The sequence below is a fragment of the Bubalus bubalis genome, chromosome 16, assembly GCF_019923935.1.
Source record: "Bubalus bubalis isolate 160015118507 breed Murrah chromosome 16, NDDB_SH_1, whole genome shotgun sequence".
Taxonomy (NCBI): Eukaryota; Metazoa; Chordata; class Mammalia; order Artiodactyla; family Bovidae; genus Bubalus; species Bubalus bubalis.
This window is the reverse complement of record NC_059172.1, coordinates 50,490,513-50,508,312: the sequence shown is the minus strand read 5'-3', so window position 1 is coordinate 50,508,312 and position 17,800 is coordinate 50,490,513. Positions and strand designations below refer to the sequence as shown.

Here is a 17,800-nt window from a genome sequence, read left to right as displayed (position 1 = left end):
TGTGATTACTCTCTGATCTTCTCTGTGCTGGTCTCCACACTTAGCAGCATCCTCTGCCCGCCAAGGCCCTCTCTGAGGGTTCCAGCTCCCTGCCCATCCAAGACACTCACCGGCCAATCCACCACTGTGTCATCCAGCATCCTCACCCCAACTTCCACTGCCTGTGAGGGTCTCAAAGACCCAGCCTATCCTCCCCACTGCTGTGACCCCCACATCCCACATGGGCTGGATACAGAGTCAGCCTCAGCAGACACGTGATGGTTCAGATGGAGGAAATCCAGGAGCCAGGGGAGGTCAGGACTGCCCAGATATCCCAGCTGGTCACCCCTGAGGGAGACAGAGTCTCGGCATCTCCTTGACAAGCAGGAGGGACAGCCTCTAGAGTGGAGCTGAGGTTGGGACAGGCTCTCACAACGCCACGCTCTAAGCTGCAGCCTTTCCCGAGAGGACAAGGACTACAGTGGTTTGGCATGAGACCTGGGGCGGGCTCTCCTCGTCCTGGCCTGTCCTCAAGCTCCCAACCTTTGTCTCCCCCATCCCACCACCATGAAGGAGCCCCTTCCCTCCCAATCCCCCTTACCCGGGGCTCCGTTATCACAGCTCATGACTCCATCTTTGCAGTGGCTGCAGAGAGAGAGAGAAGCACTGGGGTCAGCCCACCCAGTCACTGCAGGGCCCAGAGACCCCGAGTCACTGCACTCAGGTCACTGCGGAGCTCAGACAGACATCCCACTGCTGTCTCTGGCTCCCTGCGCAGAGAGGGAGGCTGTCACTTCATGGAAAGTCCCACACAGCTGCATTTTCTTTAGTCAGCAACTTCCATTTAAAGACAGGAATAATAATGCCACTAGAAAGCTCACCAGTGGCCCAGAGTTGGGACATCGCTGTCTCCAGGGGGATAATCCATTCCTTGGAAGTGGCAGGAGCACTGGTTCCTATAAAAGCCGGGAACGGAGAAAGGTGAGGTGACTCTGGAGTCAGGGCAGGGACCACCAAGGACAGGCACCCCGCCGTGCAACCAGCCAGGGGCGTTCACACCCAACATCTGCTCTGATAGCTCAGTGCCTATACCACACGGGTGGTTAAAATATTTTGAACATCAGGCTAGGCCCCCCTTTCTCTTCCTTACAGGGGATCTGTAAAGTGGGGATCCTTACGCGACCCTTTTCATAGGTTCCTCTTTGTAGGTCATTTGAGGGCAAAGACTGTGTTTCCTCCTCCCATACCTCAAACAGCTGGTTACAGCCAAGTGCAGGCCTTGGAGCAGAGCAGTTGAGGGCTGGACGGGTTGTCTGTACTCATCCAACCCCAACTCATTCCTCACCATCTTCTCCCTCCCTAACTCCTCCTCCATCCCACATAACTCTCACAAGCTCCCCTCGCTCACAACACTCAACCTCAAGGGGTGGGGGCACGGCACACATCTGGATCTCAAGCGAGGACTCCAGCTCAGAAAGGGCTCTGAGTGAATCAAATATGTTCCCCATCATTCATGCTGATGTCCCCCACATTCAGTTGAATGTTATACCATTTTACAAATTAAAAAAAAAAAAAGAAAAAAAACAGGCCTGGAGGGGACCAGGGGTCTTGCCAGTCAACCCTGAGATCTTGTGAGGTCACCACCTCCCACCTGCCCCTTCCACTCTGCCCTCCAGCCGCACAGAGAACGCCCACAGCCAGGTCTCAGGGTGCTCGCCGAGTCCCCTTTGCCTGGAGTACTCCTTCCTCAAATCTCCACTTACATGCCACTCCTCAGAAAGGCCTTCCTCCTAGGTTCACCTCATGTGACATAAGAGCAACCTCTCCCTCCCCAGGACTCCCTGGGCTCGCTCGGCTGTATTTGGCAATGTAGCTCTTGTTACCACCAGATCCGTTAAGTTTCTGTTTATTTGCTTATTTTATCTGTCTCACCACCTAGAATATGAGCTCTTGTGAAGGCAGGATTCTGTTTTGCTTGTTGCTGAATTGTCTAGAAATGCCTGGAACATACCAAATCAATCAAGATGTGTGGAAGGAGAGGGGAGATGAGGGCAGAGAACCTCTCGGCTCTGAGGGGTTGTCCTGTCTTGTGGCAAAGTCAGACTGGACCCAAGAGCCAGAGTTGGGGAAAGAGGCCTGGGTGGGAAGTGGGGAGGGTGTCCGATAAGCCCAGCTTATCCTCCAAGGCCTGCCCTGCGACCGAGGTGAAGTAGGCACAGGAGAGGCCCAGGCAGGTACCCAGTTTCATATGCTCTGGAGACCCCCAGCTTCACTACCCCCTGACACAGAGCTCAAGCCAGCCTCCTCACCTGGGGACACAGAGGTCAGCCTGGGTGTCCAGGTAGGTGTCTGGTGGGCAGGCACAGCCCTCCACACACTCGTCCCCGCTGAGGTCACTGCCACCATCGACCCCACAGGCCTCAGGGCCGGCCAGGTCCTGGCAGGTCTGTCCACACGGAGCCACACACGGGCTGTACTCCTTGGTGGCCTCACAGGACAGCGCTGTTGTGAGAAATGTGACTGTGCTTTGCCTTCCTCGCACACCCACAAGTTTGTGGAGTGGGGTCACCATCATAAAGAAGAGAACCCAGAGCCAGAGAAGTTAAGACATTTGCCCAAGGTCACACAGCAGGTCAAGGTTACAGCTGGGATTTGAACCCAGTCTGCCTCCCACTGTCCCAGAATGGCAGAGCCACAGAGGTAGATCGCATCCCAAGTTCAGCCTGGACCCTATGATTGGCATTTCCTTCTCTATGCAGGGCATTCCTCTTAGGTAGTGATTTTGTGGGGGGAGTGGAGGACGTCCCCTGATAGTCTTGCACTCACCCCATCACTCACACATAGACACACATACACAAGTGTGTAAATACACACACACACTCTGCCTTTCTCACTTCCATGGGCTGTGAAGATCAACTGTGCTCCCTCCAGCATCCTCTCAGGGTCCTTGACTTGGGGCTGCCCTCTCTTCACCTGGCCACCAGCCCACTCCCTGGGGTCTCCCACAGCCAGTCGGGGGGCGGGAGAAGGTGGACCCTCAGAGCTGAAGCTCCTGCTCCTCCAGGGCCCTCACAGGGGCACACAAGCATGGGGTGCTTACCACAGCCTGGCAGGCGGGCACGGAAGTCAACAGGGAGCCCATGGCGCTGGCACAGGTGGGCGTAGTGAGCCAGTGTGGCACACAGGCAGGGCTGCCCACAACGGCAGGCATCTCGGCGGCACTGCTCAAAGTAGGGCACAGGGCTCAGGTACGTGGAGCAGGGTGCAAACAGCTCCCCCGTGAGCACGCTGCAGGCCTGCAGGGCAAAGGAGGCTGGAGACAGACGAGTGGGCAAGGGTCAGGGGTCTGGTTTGCCTGGTGCTCTGGGCCCCAGCTTCTCCCTCCCTCCCCACAGCTGCAGGGACTGTACACAGGAGTGTGTGTGCATGTGTGTATGTGTATATATGTGCGGTATATATGTGCGTGAGCATGTGCAGGCATTCACGCAATGCATTCCTCATGTCAGGAGTCATAGAAGTGGACAAAACAGGAAACGGGCAAAAGTCCCTGCTCTCGTGTGGCAGACATTCTGGGTTGGGGAGACCATCCCTAAACAACTTCAACAGTAAATTCAAGGTGAAGAATCTAAGGAGAGAAAGTTGAGAAGGAAAATGGGGATTGCAAGGTGGGGGCAGAGGGGAATTGTGATTTTAAACCGAGTGGTTCGGAAGGCCTCAGTGGAAAGATGTTGTTAGACTAAAACCTTGAAAGAGATAGAGAGTCAGGCGTGTGTCTATGAGGAAAGAACATTCCAGGAGAATGGAACAGCAAGTACAAAGACCTGGAGACGAGACAGACCAGGCTGGGTCAGAAGAAAGCAAGGAGGCCAGTGCTGCTGAGCTAGGTGGAGGGTGGGTGCGGGGAGGAGGTGAGATAAGGGGGGTGGGAGGAGAGTGCAGGGCCTGGTGGGGCCACTGTGAGGACCTGGACTTTTGCCCTGAGATGGGGGAGCCGGTACAAATGTGCGTGTAGGTGACGGGGTAGAACGTGAAGTTTGCTTCTGCCTGATCCTCACCAGAAGGGAAGGCCCGTCCGCTCCCCACAGCTCCTCCTTTCTGATCACTCCTACCCAATGTGGGCAACATCCTCACGCCCAGGCTCCCATCTCATCTCTCTCAAACCAATCCTACCCACCGCCCCCCCAGCCACCTCACCGGCTTGCAGATGCACGTCACAGGGGTCCAGCGGGGAGCCAGAGACCAGCGGGGAGCAGGCGGACAGCGTTTTCCAAGAATTGCCAAAGAGCTGTGGAGTGCTCTCAGGCACACCTACTGGGGACCTGCAGCCATGGTAGAGCCACATTCACACACTGGCCCATGTGCACCCAAGTGAACACACAGCATACACCCAGGTAAGCATCCACCTGCTCATGTACACGGGAGAAGGCAATGGCACCCCACTCCAGTACTGTTGCCCGGAAAATCCCATGGATGGAGGAGCCTGGTAGGCTCAGTCCATGGGGTCGCTAAGAGTCGGACATGACTGAGAGACTTCACTTTCACTTTCCACTTTCCTGCATTGGATAAGAAAATGGCAACCCACTCCAGTGTTCTTGCCTGGAGAATCACAGGGACGGAGAAGCCTGGTAGGCTGCAGTCCATGGGGTCGCACAGAGTCGGACATGACTGAAGCGACTTAGCAGCAGCAGCAGCAGTTCATGTATACATGCATGTGCACACACACACGGAGGCAAACATAAAGCATGAACACCCATATTCCGATGCCTATGTATCCTCCCAAATATATACCATTCATAGGTTCACATATACCACCTGCACACACACATAAACACACACACACACACACACACACACAAAGCACAAATATATACAGACATGCAAACAAAAAGGAGATCTACGCAGACACATTCAAACACATGCAACTACAAATGTGCAGGCATGCATATATGCATCACATTTAACAGGCTCCATATGGGTTTGGGGCCATACACTAGCTCACACTCCCTACCAACCCTTGGGTCTTCATGTCAGAAAGAGATAAACAGGGACACCAAGAACCAAACTTCAATGAATAAGGACTTCCTTCACCCTCCTTTTCCCTCCCTCTCTCCAGGTGGGAAAAAGTCACACGAGGGGCAACAAGGGGCAGGAGATACTCAAGTTTCCTAGATATCATCAGTCTCCAAGGGTTACTGAACTGGGTGTAGATGGTACAATGGCCAAGGGTCATAGGCCCATGAGGGGCAAATTCCGCCTGGCGCCCACCACATACACATTCCTGCTCCAGAACAGTGAGAACACAAGTTACACAGAGCACCATTTCCACCTAGGATTCACGGCTAGGAGTATGGCAAGCAGCACACACACTAAATAAACATGGTCTGCTCCCCTCATTCTGATCAGGTGCCCTGACACCAGGCAAGGAGCTGTCCGCCAGGCAAGGCAGAATAGGATGCTACATTTTAAAATGTACCTGCATGGAAAAGCTCTCAAGTTTTTTGTATTCTTGATTTCCCAAACACATTCTCATTTCTGGCTGAAGAAAGCCTCTTACGTTTCTTTCTACATCACCCAATGCGTGTAACTTGAAGGACTGACCAGAACCTCCAGCCATCAAGATCAATCATTTGTTTTCCTTTCTGGAAAGTCTGACTTCTTCTGTCCCCTCCCAAGTTCCCAAACTGTGTCCATGCCGAGGAGTCAGCATTTTAAAAAGCTCTTGGGATGACTCTTTGGCACAAGAAAGACTGTGAACTCCTGCCTTAAAGAAACACATGCTGTGCTTAATCGCTCAGTCCTGTATGGCTCTTTGAGACACCATGGACTGCAGCCCCGCAGTCCATGTCCCCTGTCCATAGGGATTCTCCAGGCAAGAATACTGGAGTGGGTTGCCATGCTCTTCTCCAGGGGATCTTCCCAATCCACAGATCAAACCCAGGTGTCCTGCGTTGCAGGCGGATTCTTAACTGACTGCGCCTCCAGGGAAGCCCAAGAATACTGGAGGGGTAGCCTATCCCTTCTCCAGAGGATCTTCCAGACCCAGGAATCGAATCAGTCTCCTGCATTGCAGGTGGATTCTTTACCAGCTGAGCTACCAAGGAAGCCCTAAAGAAACATACTTAAATTTAAATGTAGAGGAATAAACAACCAATGATGCACGTTTTGCACAGTGAGAACCCATGGGGGTTCTGGAGAAATATTAGACAGTGTCCAGGTACATATCTTCGGAGAAGGCAACAGCACCCCACTCCAGTACTCTTGCCTGGAAAACCCCATGGACAGAGGAGCCTGGTAGGCTGCAGTCCATGGGGTCGCTAAGAGTTGGACACGACTGAGTGACTTCACTTTCACTTTTCACTTTCAAGCATTGGAGAAGGAAATGGCAACCCACTCCAGTGTTCTTGCCTGGAGAATCCCAGGGACGGGAGAGCCTGGTGGGCTGCTGTCTATGGGGTCACACAGAGTTGGACACGACTGAAGTGACTTAGCAGCAGGTGCGTATCTTAAGGGCCCCGCCTCCCCCTCTCCTTCCGGTTCCGGGGCAGGGCACATACAGGAAATCGTCCTGCGTGTTGCCGTTGAAGGTGCCGCAGAGGCCCACGGTGTCCTCCACCCATCGCTGGTCCACCTGCAGGTAGAGCCGCAGGCCTTCGCGGTCGTAGAGCACCCGCACACCCACGTTGGTCCTCACGCGCAGGAACACGGAGGACAGCCTCCGGATCTCAAAGGCGTCTAGGCACAGAAGGAGAAGGGATGTAGGAAGTTCGGACAAGATAACCCCATCCACCGCCATCACATGCATAGCTCCCCCCTCAGCCCAGACCCAGCCCAGTCTTCACACACAGTCAAGCTCTGCCACAAAGAAGTGAAGCTCTGGGTTGGTTTGGGGAGCCCTGAAGAAATCCTGGTCAATGATGAAATCAGGACCCAGGGATAAGCTACCACAGCAGCCCCAGATGAAAAATTTCTTCTAGCATTCAGTGCCAATTAAAACTTGCCTCCCTAAGCACTTGGTTTTTTTTTTTTCTCCCCTAAACAATTGGTATGTTTCCTTCTCTAGCAAAAAAGAATTCTGTAACTACCCGTTTTTGGTTTTGTTTTTTTCACAGTGGCCACCAGGAAGGTGAAAATATGATTTCAGATTCAATTGTAGCAATTTTAAAATTTAGATTTAGTTGTAGTGAATTTTACATCTTTTGTGACTTGCTTTTTTTTTAAACCTCTTTACACCCCTTGCATCTGCACTCTTCTCAGCCTTGAGCCCTTACTCTTTATTTTTTCTTTTTAGTTTTTTTTTATGCTATTTTATTTCTTAATCGTTCTGCCATTTTTGTTAGATTTTGTGTTTCCTACAAGCTATCACAAAGCCCTTGTGAAATCAGAAAGGATAATAATAGAGTGGAGATGGAAGAGAGCTCCATTAATATCCATAAGTTAGGAAAAGCCATCATACTGCCATGAAACCTACTGCAGTGGGGGCAGAGACAATTCTACAAGTCCAGAGTCCATGTTCCTGGGACCAAGGTGTCCCCTGGCCTGATTCACCCAGTACTAGAATGTGAGCTCCTGCCCATACATCAGTGCTTTGCCAGAAGAGCCTGCGCTGCTAACTTTCAGCCAGCTCTTGTCCACCAGGGCCGTACCGTCTGTGTAGGGTGGGGTGACCTTGTACTGGTCAAACAGAAGAACGTCCCCTGCTTGGGTCAAGGTCACCTGCCTCCGAGGGTCCTGATGCAGAATCACTGACACTGACTGGACACAGACTCCGTCCTGGTTCTAGTGAGAGAGGAAGGCCAAATGGGAAGGATTAGTCTGTCTCCCTGCTGATCCCAACAGAGCCCTCCAAGGCAGGGATGTCAGCACGGTTTGAGGCCAGGGGCAGGCTCCTCACAGTGTCAGAGACCCAAGGGACATTAGGGGTCCTCTAACCAAATGCTCTGATCTGGGGAATGAGAAGGCAGAGGCCCAGGCTGGAGAAGGTTAGTGGCAGAACTAGGATACTACAAATAAAAATGGTAGTCAACCCTCAGGCCATGACACAGAGCAGAGCTGGGCCCCAGATGGCTCAGAGTCCAGTCTCTGAAACACTGGCCTCCCCCACTTGACTGCAACCCAGGATTTAATTTCATCCTTTTATTGGTGTTTGTGTAGCTCTTTCCATGTGTCACACCCTGCGGAATATCAAGCTCCACTCATAAGCAGGCAGGAAATGAGCTAATATTCTCTGGGCCTCAGGGTCTCATCCCCGAAATGGGCAGTACACATTGGGTCCATTTATACTTCCCTTCCACACAATCATACATGATGAAAGTGATAGATATAGTCCCTGACCTCATGAAGAATACACACTCCTGAGGGATACAGATTTTAAATAATGGATTACAAAGTTGGTTAATTATTGTGATCAGTGCTGAAAACAGGTGTAGGGTGCTAACGAGACTTAGCCTGCAGAGATAGGAAGGGACATCTTGGGGAATGATGATAATAGTGTAAAAATAATCACAACAATAATATAACACATAGTAATACTATCGATACAATATTATTATAGGGCTTCCCCGGTGGCTCAGTGGTAAAGAATCTGCCTGCCAATGCAGGAGACAAGGGTTTGATCCCTGGTCTGGGAAGACCCCACGTGCATAGAGTAACTGAGCCCATGCCCCACAACTATTGCGCCTGTGCTCTAGAGCCCAGGAACTGCAACTATTGAAGCCCATGTGTCCTAGGGCCTGTGCACAGCAACAAGAGAAGCCACTGCAATGAGAAGCCTGTGCTCCACAACTAGAGAGTAGCCCCTGCTAGCCACAACTAGAGAAAAAGCCCGTGCATGCAGCAACGAAGACCCAGCACAGCCAAACATAAAAAAAAAAATGCTCTAAGTCTACAAACAGTAAACGCTGGAGAGGGTGTGAGAAAAGGGAGCCCTCCTACACTGTTAGTGGGAATGTAAACTGATACAACCACTATGGAGAACAGTATGAAGGTTCCTTACAAAAACTAAAAATAGAACTACCATACGATCCAGCCATCCCACTCACGGGCACAGCCCGGGAGAAAACCATAATTTGAAAAGATACAAGCCTGTCAATGTTCACTGCAGCAATAGCCAGGACAAGGAAGCAATATAAGTGTCCACTGACAGAGGAATGGATAAAGAAGATGTAATACATATATACAAGGAATATTACTCAGTCATAAAAAAGAATGAAATAATGCAAGTTGCAGCAACACTGGATGGACCTAGAGATTATCATTCTAAGTGAAGTCAGACAGTGAAAGACAAATATGATATCACTCATGTGGAATCTAATTTTTAAAATATTATATAAATGAACTTAATTACAAAACAGAAACAGATTTTGAAAACAAGCTTACGGTTAGCCAAGAAGAAATTTGGCATAGAAGGAGGGATATATTAGGATCTTGGGATTAATATACACACACTACTGCATATAAAATAGTTAACCAACAAGGAGGTACTGTGTAGCACAGGGAACTCAATAATCTGTAATAACCTATATGGGAAAGGTATCTGAAAAAGAATGAATATATGTATATGTATAACTGGATCACTATGCTGTACACCTGAACCTATCTTAACATTGTATATCAACTCTACTCCAGTAAAATTTAGAAAACAAAACCAGAAAGAATGACTCACTTTGCTGTACAGCAGAAATTAACACAACATTGTAAATCAAATGTATTTCAATAAATTAAAAAAATAAAAAACAACAACGATGGCCAGGACAGGGAAGCGACTCAGCCAACAGATGTTCTGGAGCCAGAACCCAGTTTGCTGTCCCCCGCTCTGCCCAGAAACAACAGATAGCAGGGTGGGGCTGTGGGAGGCCCTGAGGCCGTGCCCTAAAGCCCCAGCCTCTCTAGGGGGTGGCAGTCAGGGGCGGCTGGCTGGCTGGAGCCTGGGGTCCCAGCTCTTAAACTTACCAGGCCACATGGGGCGTTCTGCAGCGTCACTGTGAATGTGCCCGAGGAGCGGCTCTTGGCCAGGATGTACTGACACGTGGCGGGGAATGTGTAGCGGCGGCCGTCGAAGGTCGTGAAGTGGATGTCACCAGTCACTGAACACTCAGCTGAGGGGCAGAGAGAGGCAGCTGACCCGGGGGGCTGCCCCACGGGGTGTGCCTCTGCCCTGCGGCTCTGAGCACCCAGATGAGACGGCACCCTGTCCACAGGAATCAGGGATGCCTGGAGCCCTGGCCCTCCCTTTGAGAGCCCCGGTCACTTGGGAGAAGCCCCCCAGGTCTGTCTGAAGGGAGATGCAGCTCTCCTCTCCTCTCCCTCTAACTGGAGACCAGGCCCTAAGCATGGAGGCCAGTCTTGGTCCAAAGTCCCTACACTCAGGAGGGACCCCATGAAAAACCCTCCCTGCCAGGGCAGAACAAAACCCTTCATCAGTCTGAGCAGTTCTGAGAACACAAAGAGGGGCAGGCAGAGCCAATGGAACTGAGTGAGTGCCCCACCCCAGCTGCAGGCCTGGCCCTCTGAGCTCCCCGACCCGAAAAGCTGAGGGGCTGAGAGAAGGGGTGGAGTCCAAGTGGGGCCAGACGTACCTGGGCAGACAGACGTGCTGCACACCCACCTGCCCGCAGTGCATGTGCTGAAACACAGAGACCAAGGGAGTAGGGACTCACCCCTGCAGGGCTAGGATAGATGCTAGAGGGCTGCAGAGCTCCTTCCCAGCCCTCAGTCTTCCCAGCTCTAAAATGGGTGGTGGAGAGTCCACCCACAGAGTGGATCTGATGAGATCTGTGACTCAGAGGTGCTGAGTGAGTGCCCCAGGTGATCAGGCTCCTAGAGGGGTGGAGCGGTAGCCCTGATGGAAAGCCCCAGAAGTCACTGTTCCCCTCCCCAGCAGTAGACACGGACCAGGAATTGCAGTCTTCTTTCACCACAGAGCCAGTCGGGTACAGGGTCCCATGGAACTCACAGGGACACTCAGCCGGTGCCACACAGCCCCCATCCTCGAAGATCAGCCCTAGGGTGACAGGAAAGGCCCACTTAACTCACCTCCACTCCTGTTTACAAACCTTTCATGGTGCTCCAGGGCCTGTGATAAAAATCAACTCATCCACACTCTTTCACCACCCAGCTCATTTTCAAACTTTCTCCTGTATAAATGCATGGCTCAGGCCAGATCTGAGTCCCCTTTGAGCAAATAATCCCACCTCCAGACCTTTGCTCTGAGAACGACTCACCCCACACAAAGTGCATGCTGACTAGCTTCTTCTCTCCATCTCTCAGAAGCCTGTCACTGTATCCAGAATCAACTAAGGGGCCACCTCCTCCAGGAAGCCTTCCCTGATAACCTCTCCCCACAAATGAATTCCTGTATCTTTTCTCGTTTGAACTCCTGAGCTGGTCCTCACCATATTATGCCTCAGACTGGAGTTATATGTGTAACTGTCATCACTGCAACCAGACTCAGATTCCTAAAGTCAACAACTGTATCTTTATATTTTTTTATTTCATCCTCACCAAGCAAGCTCTGCACCATTAGATGTGCTGCAGATTTATACACCATGAAAAACAGTACACAGATGGAAGTTCAAACAAATACATGTGTGATAAATGAATAAATGAATGACTGAATACCTTGTCCCCATCTACACACCTTAAAAAGCTCAGTCTCAATGAAATTAAATATCCTGTTGAATCTTCAAGAGCTACGGCTCTGCCCCTACCCTTACCTCCCTTAAGCCATTCATTCACTCATTCATGTATTGTTTGTTCCTTCCTTCCTTCATTCTACAAACAGACATGCTCTGACCCCTGGCTTCACGCTCATCTATGCCAGGCCAGAGAAATGCTGCCAGGCACCCACTGAGCCACTAGCATACCGTCAGGGCAGTAGCAGCCGTCCACACAGGCTATCTCGCTGTCCACACAGGATGCCCGCGGCTGGCAGGAGGCCGGGCAGCAGGCGACGCACTCGTTGTAGACAAAGGCCTTCTCCTTGCAGAGCACCGCTTGGAAGGAAGGCAGCATAGTACGGCCTGCCTGCTCCCTTCTAGCCCCAGTTCTGCCAGGACCCAACCAGGGCCTACCCAAGCCCTGGGGGTGGGGGGTGGGGGGCGGGGTAGGAGGGCTTTCTAGGTCCCGGTGGGAGCACCAGGTGACCAGGAAATTAGTGAGAGCCTGGGAGACCCTAAGAGCCACTTTCATTGCACTTGGTGGCCCCAGGTCAGTCCCTCCCTCTCTGAGCCTCAGTTTTCCCATCTGTCTCATTGGGATGGAACCTCAGGGCTTAACACTCCTGATCACTGTGGTTCTCAGCAGGACAGGACATTGACTTGAGGCCTGGGAATGCCACCCACAGCCCCAGGACAGAGCTTGTCTGTATCCCTCCCTGTCCACAATCAGGCTGCACCTACTGCATGACTGGAGCTGGTTCCTCCACCCCTGCAGCGGCCGACCTGCCTGGGCACATGCCCGGGCATACTCTGCCAGTGCCCGGCACCATGTGGCTTCATCGCCTGCTGATCTGTGCAGGGAAGCCGAGGATATAAGATTCAACCTGCAGCCAGCCCCCCAGCACCCGATGGAGTCTGCCAGGGCTCAGACTCTACAGCTGGGAAAGGTAGCCAGGGGAGGCAGCTAGGTATACAGACCCCTAGGCTGGAGGTTGGAAAATCTGGGCTCTTGTCTCAGCATTGCCCCTGACTGATGAGACCCGGGGGTGGTCAGGCCCCATTTCTGGGCCTTGATTGAATGAGGACAGTCTGTCCCACCCATGCAGATACATAAGCATTTCAGAACTTTGTGAAGCCTATCTGTTACTGCCTGGGATCATCAAGCTCAGTGGCCCACGTGCTGAGCCCTCACCCACTACTGGGAGAGGTCTCCCCACAGCCCAGTACCACCCTCGCTCCTGGGTCCCCACTCACTGGCAGAGATCGCTGGTACAGCTGGCCATGAAGGGCAGAGGGCTGACGAAGGCATGGCAGGTGTCAAAAGGGGGTCGCAGCAGTGCCTCACAGCGGTCATACACACCCTGGGGTGTGGGCCAGGAGCCAGAGCTGGAGGCCGGCAGGGCCACACACAGCCCTCTGACTTCACCAGTCCCATGCAGCACCCCAACTTGGGCCCAAGGGAGAGAAAGAGGAGGATGGAGAGGAGACGGAAGGGGTGTGGACACCTACAACCTTGGTCCCCTGCAGCCAGTGACTTTCCAAGAAGTAGACAGGAAACCAACCTAAGCCAGACACTAGGGTGGGGTTAGGGGGCTGGAGTAAGGGGGGTCGGCCCAGGAGCCACACCTGCATGGTTCCCGGGGTCTGCTGCAGGCATGGAGGGCGGGGCAGGGAGGAGGTTGTGGGACCTGGAGGCTGGTTGGGGGCCTGCTCCTGCCAGCTGTGCACGAACTCTGCCACATCATCCGTCAGCTTCCCTGTAGGGCAGAACAAACATGACCGCAGGTGGGGGCCACAGGGGAGGCAGGTGGAGCCGAAGAGATGCCAAGAGAAAGGCAGGGCGTTGAAAAACCAGCCTCCTGAGCTACCATTCCGGTCTGCATTTCCCTACAGAGCCATTCTCCTGAAAGAGTTGTTTGGTAAGCATAGTCAAGAATGCTCAAGACCCTCAAGGTTCCAGGAAGTGGCTCCCTGCTGCTCTAAACTCAGAAAAGCAACACCATGCCATCGAGAGGGAATGAACGTATGAGTCTGAACAAGCGCCCATGCGTCTCTGAGCATGAGGTTCCCATATGTGAATAGGGCAAACCATCCCCTTGTGAATTTATCACTAGGACTACATGAGACGCTATGGGTAAAATGTTCAGTGTGTTGTGGCTGCTCATAGGTGGCACTTTCTCTCTGGCCAGAGTTGCTATGATTTGGTCTAAACTCTTCACTTTAACTTCCTGCCTCTCCAGCTGGAGCCTTTTTCTCCCTGGCTCCCTCTGGCCCCTGCACCCTGCAGTCCCCTCAGCTCCTCCATCCCCCAGACACCTTGCAGGGCCAGCGCCACCTGGCAGTGTCCATTAGATCCTCACGCAACCTAAGTAGAAATTCTCATTACATCTATTTTACAAATGAGGAAACTGAGGACCAGAGTGGTTAAAACACAGTTGGAAGAGGCCTCTGACCTCCCCCCCAGGTCTTTATACCATGACCCCAGGGTTCTGTGCCAAGTCCCTTCCCACTCCTCCCAGCCCAGCCTATCCTCCACCCCAACCAAAACCCCTTTGGTGGCCACCTGGCCTGCGCCTCACCATAGCTGGTCACCAGGTCATCCTGGGGGTCGGCATTGTTGTTCCCACACAGCCCATGGGTCCAGCCTAGGAACTCTGGACTCATTTTAATGTAAACAGCTGAGGTGCCATCCCAGGCAAGCGTGAAGGCTGACTGAAGCCGCACGAGGACATAGCCAGCAAGCTGCTGTAGACGCAGGTTCCCCATCACGTGAGGCAGCTGGAGCCTGCAGGATACAGCCCAGAGCTTCAGGGCGTCCACATCACCTCTACCAGCCCAGGCCCTTCACCAGGGGACCACCATCCTCTACCCGCAGGACCCACCATGTGCACAGGATCAGCCTCACCCCCTGGCCACTGACACCATGGGCTGTAAGGTCCCTATTTTCCTTCCCCCTGACTTCTTGGGTGCTTGGAAGTCCACAGTTAGAAAGGGGTTTCCGTGGTTTTCAGAGTTTTAAAGTTGCTTTTCAAAAGTACAATTTCCCTTGCTCTCTGGAATCACAGTGAAGACAATCATGGGATTTTGAGCACTAATAGTGGTAACTTTTTATACAAAAATTATTAACATATATTTTATTGATGCTGTTTCAATAAATAAAGGGCAGTTAGTCAAGCAGAAAATAATACTTAAAAAATAAAACTGCAATTTCCCTGGCAGGAATAAATCTTAGAGTGACTGAAATTGCCAGTTTGTTTTTTTAGACAGGAGAGACGATATAAACAGACATCCACTTTGCTTATATTTTTGGTGGGAAGCAAGAAAGGAATTGGAAGAGAAAAAGAAAAAGCCAAGAGAGAAGACAAACAGGACATGAAGGAAAGAGTTCAGGGCTCCAGCAATCTCAATATCCTCCCCTGTTTTACTGGCACAGACTCTCTTAGCCGATCTGAAATTTAGCAACATTAACACAGATGAAAATCCGGAGGAAAGCAAAAGGAGTGTCTAACCAGTCAGAGCTGGAACCAAAAGAGCCAGCTACCAAGGCTTCATTCACAGGGAAACACTGTGGATCTTCAATTCTATACTCAGCACCAGAAAGCATGGCTACCCCGTTTCCAGGTCTGAAGCAGGAAATGAGAAAGGGAAGAAGGGTCAGTGCAGGAGGGTCCCCCTAACAGCAAGATGAAGTGGCAGTGGACAGCCAAGGAAGGAGAGTCCAGTGAAGAAGAGGTGCAAGAAAGATTTCTGAAAGGACCATAGTCTGGAGCCTTTTGATGTAGGAAGTTGGGACTTCACCCCTTAAATAGTCCCTCAGTCATCCCTGAGGTCCCAACAAGGTAAGTGACAGTCAAATGACCCCATGCCATCAGAAAAGGGTGAAAGTGTGCTCAAAGTCTGCTCTGATGAGGCTTGAACTATGTAGGATACATTCAGGAAGATTTCCTTCAACTTGTGGAAGCAAAAACCTGTTAATCATGCCTATACAGCTATCTGGGAAACTTCGCTCATTGCCTGAAAATGTATTGTCTGGAAACCCAGAGGGCCTGAGAGTTCCAGAAAATCATGAGGGACTCGTCTTTCTGTAAACCCAGCTGATCTGCCGGTATGTTTCTGCCATAGAGGTGGAGATTCTGTTTGCCCCCAGAAAACAACTCGAGAAGGGCAGATGCTCAGCCATCTCCCACCACCCACACCAGGGAGTAGGGGAGCTCAGGTTAGAAGGTGTTGGAGTTACCTCACACCTCCACGGGTGACCTCCTTGGCCAGATGGATCTCCTGCTCGCCCGCAAAGAAGAGGCTGGCAGACCTGGAGCAGGTGTAGGGGAAGGAGCCGCACTGCGGGTCGTTGTGCACCTGGGGGCGGATTTCAGAGGCCACTGTGCAAGCTCCTGCCACTCACCTGGCCCCCAGCTTCGGCTATGGGCCCAGAGGCACCCTGTTGAGCTCCCACTAATGCTGGACTGCCTGCCCGCGGCATGCCAAGCACCTGTCCTCTGTCATCTCTCCCAGTCCCCACAGCACCACAGGGAGGTCGGAGCTATCTTTACCTGCACCTCAGAGAGGAGGTGGCTCGTGCTCAGAGAGGTGAAGTGACACAGGTGACATGCACACAGCCAGGATTCCAATCCAACTGTGCTGTCTCCCTATTTCTGGACGTTTTTTTGTTTATCCACCCCAGCTTATCCCATCAGACTGAAAGCCCAGTTATACACTCACACCATCTCACACTCATAATGAACACAACACACATCTCAGATAGGTACATCAGAGGGCACTCTCAATGCTCACACTATAAATACACACTCCTACCACCACCCTGGTAGAGGCGGCTTAGCTGTCCCCTACACACACATATCACTCCTGAGTTGCCTGACACATGCGTGTCTCCTCTGCCCCCGCTCAGACAGAACCTACACCCCCAAAGCCACAGCACCCAAGGAAAGCAGGCAGGGGCTCTCAGAGTTTAGGGAAAAGTCTGAAATGTACCTCTGCCAACTGTGAAAATCCATCCCATGAGTGAACAAACCTTCCACTAGATTATTGTTAAACATGGTTAGGCGGGCCGGAGCCATTTCAACTAAAAGTAGGACCTGTCAAAGCTATTCCATAGCCTAAATATTTTTCAAATTTTTGGGAACATGACCCATAGTGAGAAATATATACACATATAAATTAAATAAAATAAAAAGTTTTACAAAATAATATTCATCACTATTAATGTGCAAAGCATTCCTACAATATTTTTTATTTATATTCTCTTTTGTCTTTTTTTTATGCTGGTTATGACTTATTACTTATTCATTTCATAACTCAAGAATGGGTGGCACCCCACTGGTCTAGGTAATCATAACGTGTGTGTGTTAGTCACTCAGTCATGTCCAACTCTTTTTGACCCCATGAACCGTAGCCCACCAGGTTCCTCTGTCCATGGAATTCTCCAGGCAAGAATACTGGAGTGGGTTGCCATTCTCTTCTCCAGGGGATCTTTCCAACATAGGAATCAAACCTGGGTCTCGTGCATTGCAGGCGGATTTTTTTTTTTTTTTTTTTTTATCATCTGAGACACCATGAAATGATACAGTCATGATGTGTGATACCCATGATACTCTGTGGCGAAGAGGGTCAGGGTCCCCGGTCCATCCAGGACCTGGCCCCCAGACAGTCCCTTGGCAGGGCTATGCCTGAGACAGAAGAGGCACACCCAGCTGGCAGAGGGGCGACACTGAGTACCACGCTCTCCCCCATCTCCCAACCCCTCAGCCTAACTCCACGCTGGCCAAGGTGCCCTCCAGCACAGCAGCCTCCCCAGCTAGACTCTTCTCCAGGTAGAGACTATACCTGCAGGTGACTGCCCGCTTGACACACAGGGAAAATGTGAAAAGCAAATCTGTCTGACCATGAGACTGTGACTCTTACATATGTTCATACACAAGACAAGCTTTTACTGAACATTAATCCAGGTACTGGGAATAGCAATGGAAAAGACATGGTCCCTTCCTAGAAAACTTACATCTGAAGAGGAGACCAACCCAGAAACAGATTTTTGTAAGAGAAACACAATGATAGGGTAATGGTGTGGAACTCTGGTTCCACAGAAAGGAGCCCCTGAGCCCACTCAGGAGGTCAGAGCATGCAAAAAGTCTTCTTAGAAGAGGTCACCCTAA

At 51.5% G+C, this 17,800-nt stretch overlaps 1 protein-coding gene across 1 annotated transcript in view; it reads right to left on the bottom strand.

Annotated features, from left to right (window-relative positions):
• The window catches only part of OTOG (otogelin), an 85,543-nt gene that overhangs the window by 61,756 nt on the left and 5,987 nt on the right, over window positions 1–17,800 (bottom strand). The window contains exons 7-22 of the mRNA XM_044929582.2: window positions 15,871–15,989; window positions 14,213–14,418; window positions 13,260–13,390; window positions 12,888–12,994; window positions 12,375–12,484; window positions 11,841–11,969; window positions 10,870–10,978; window positions 10,554–10,600; window positions 9,928–10,073; window positions 7,623–7,755; window positions 6,534–6,711; window positions 4,174–4,298; window positions 3,080–3,292; window positions 2,289–2,481; window positions 861–935; window positions 581–624 (exon numbers count right to left, since the gene is read on the bottom strand). Coding sequence (XP_044785517.2) covers window positions 581–624; window positions 861–935; window positions 2,289–2,481; window positions 3,080–3,292; window positions 4,174–4,298; window positions 6,534–6,711; window positions 7,623–7,755; window positions 9,928–10,073; window positions 10,554–10,600; window positions 10,870–10,978; window positions 11,841–11,969; window positions 12,375–12,484; window positions 12,888–12,994; window positions 13,260–13,390; window positions 14,213–14,418; window positions 15,871–15,989 — 2,065 coding nt within the window. The remainder of the gene's footprint in view (window positions 1–580; window positions 625–860; window positions 936–2,288; window positions 2,482–3,079; window positions 3,293–4,173; window positions 4,299–6,533; window positions 6,712–7,622; window positions 7,756–9,927; window positions 10,074–10,553; window positions 10,601–10,869; window positions 10,979–11,840; window positions 11,970–12,374; window positions 12,485–12,887; window positions 12,995–13,259; window positions 13,391–14,212; window positions 14,419–15,870; window positions 15,990–17,800) is intronic.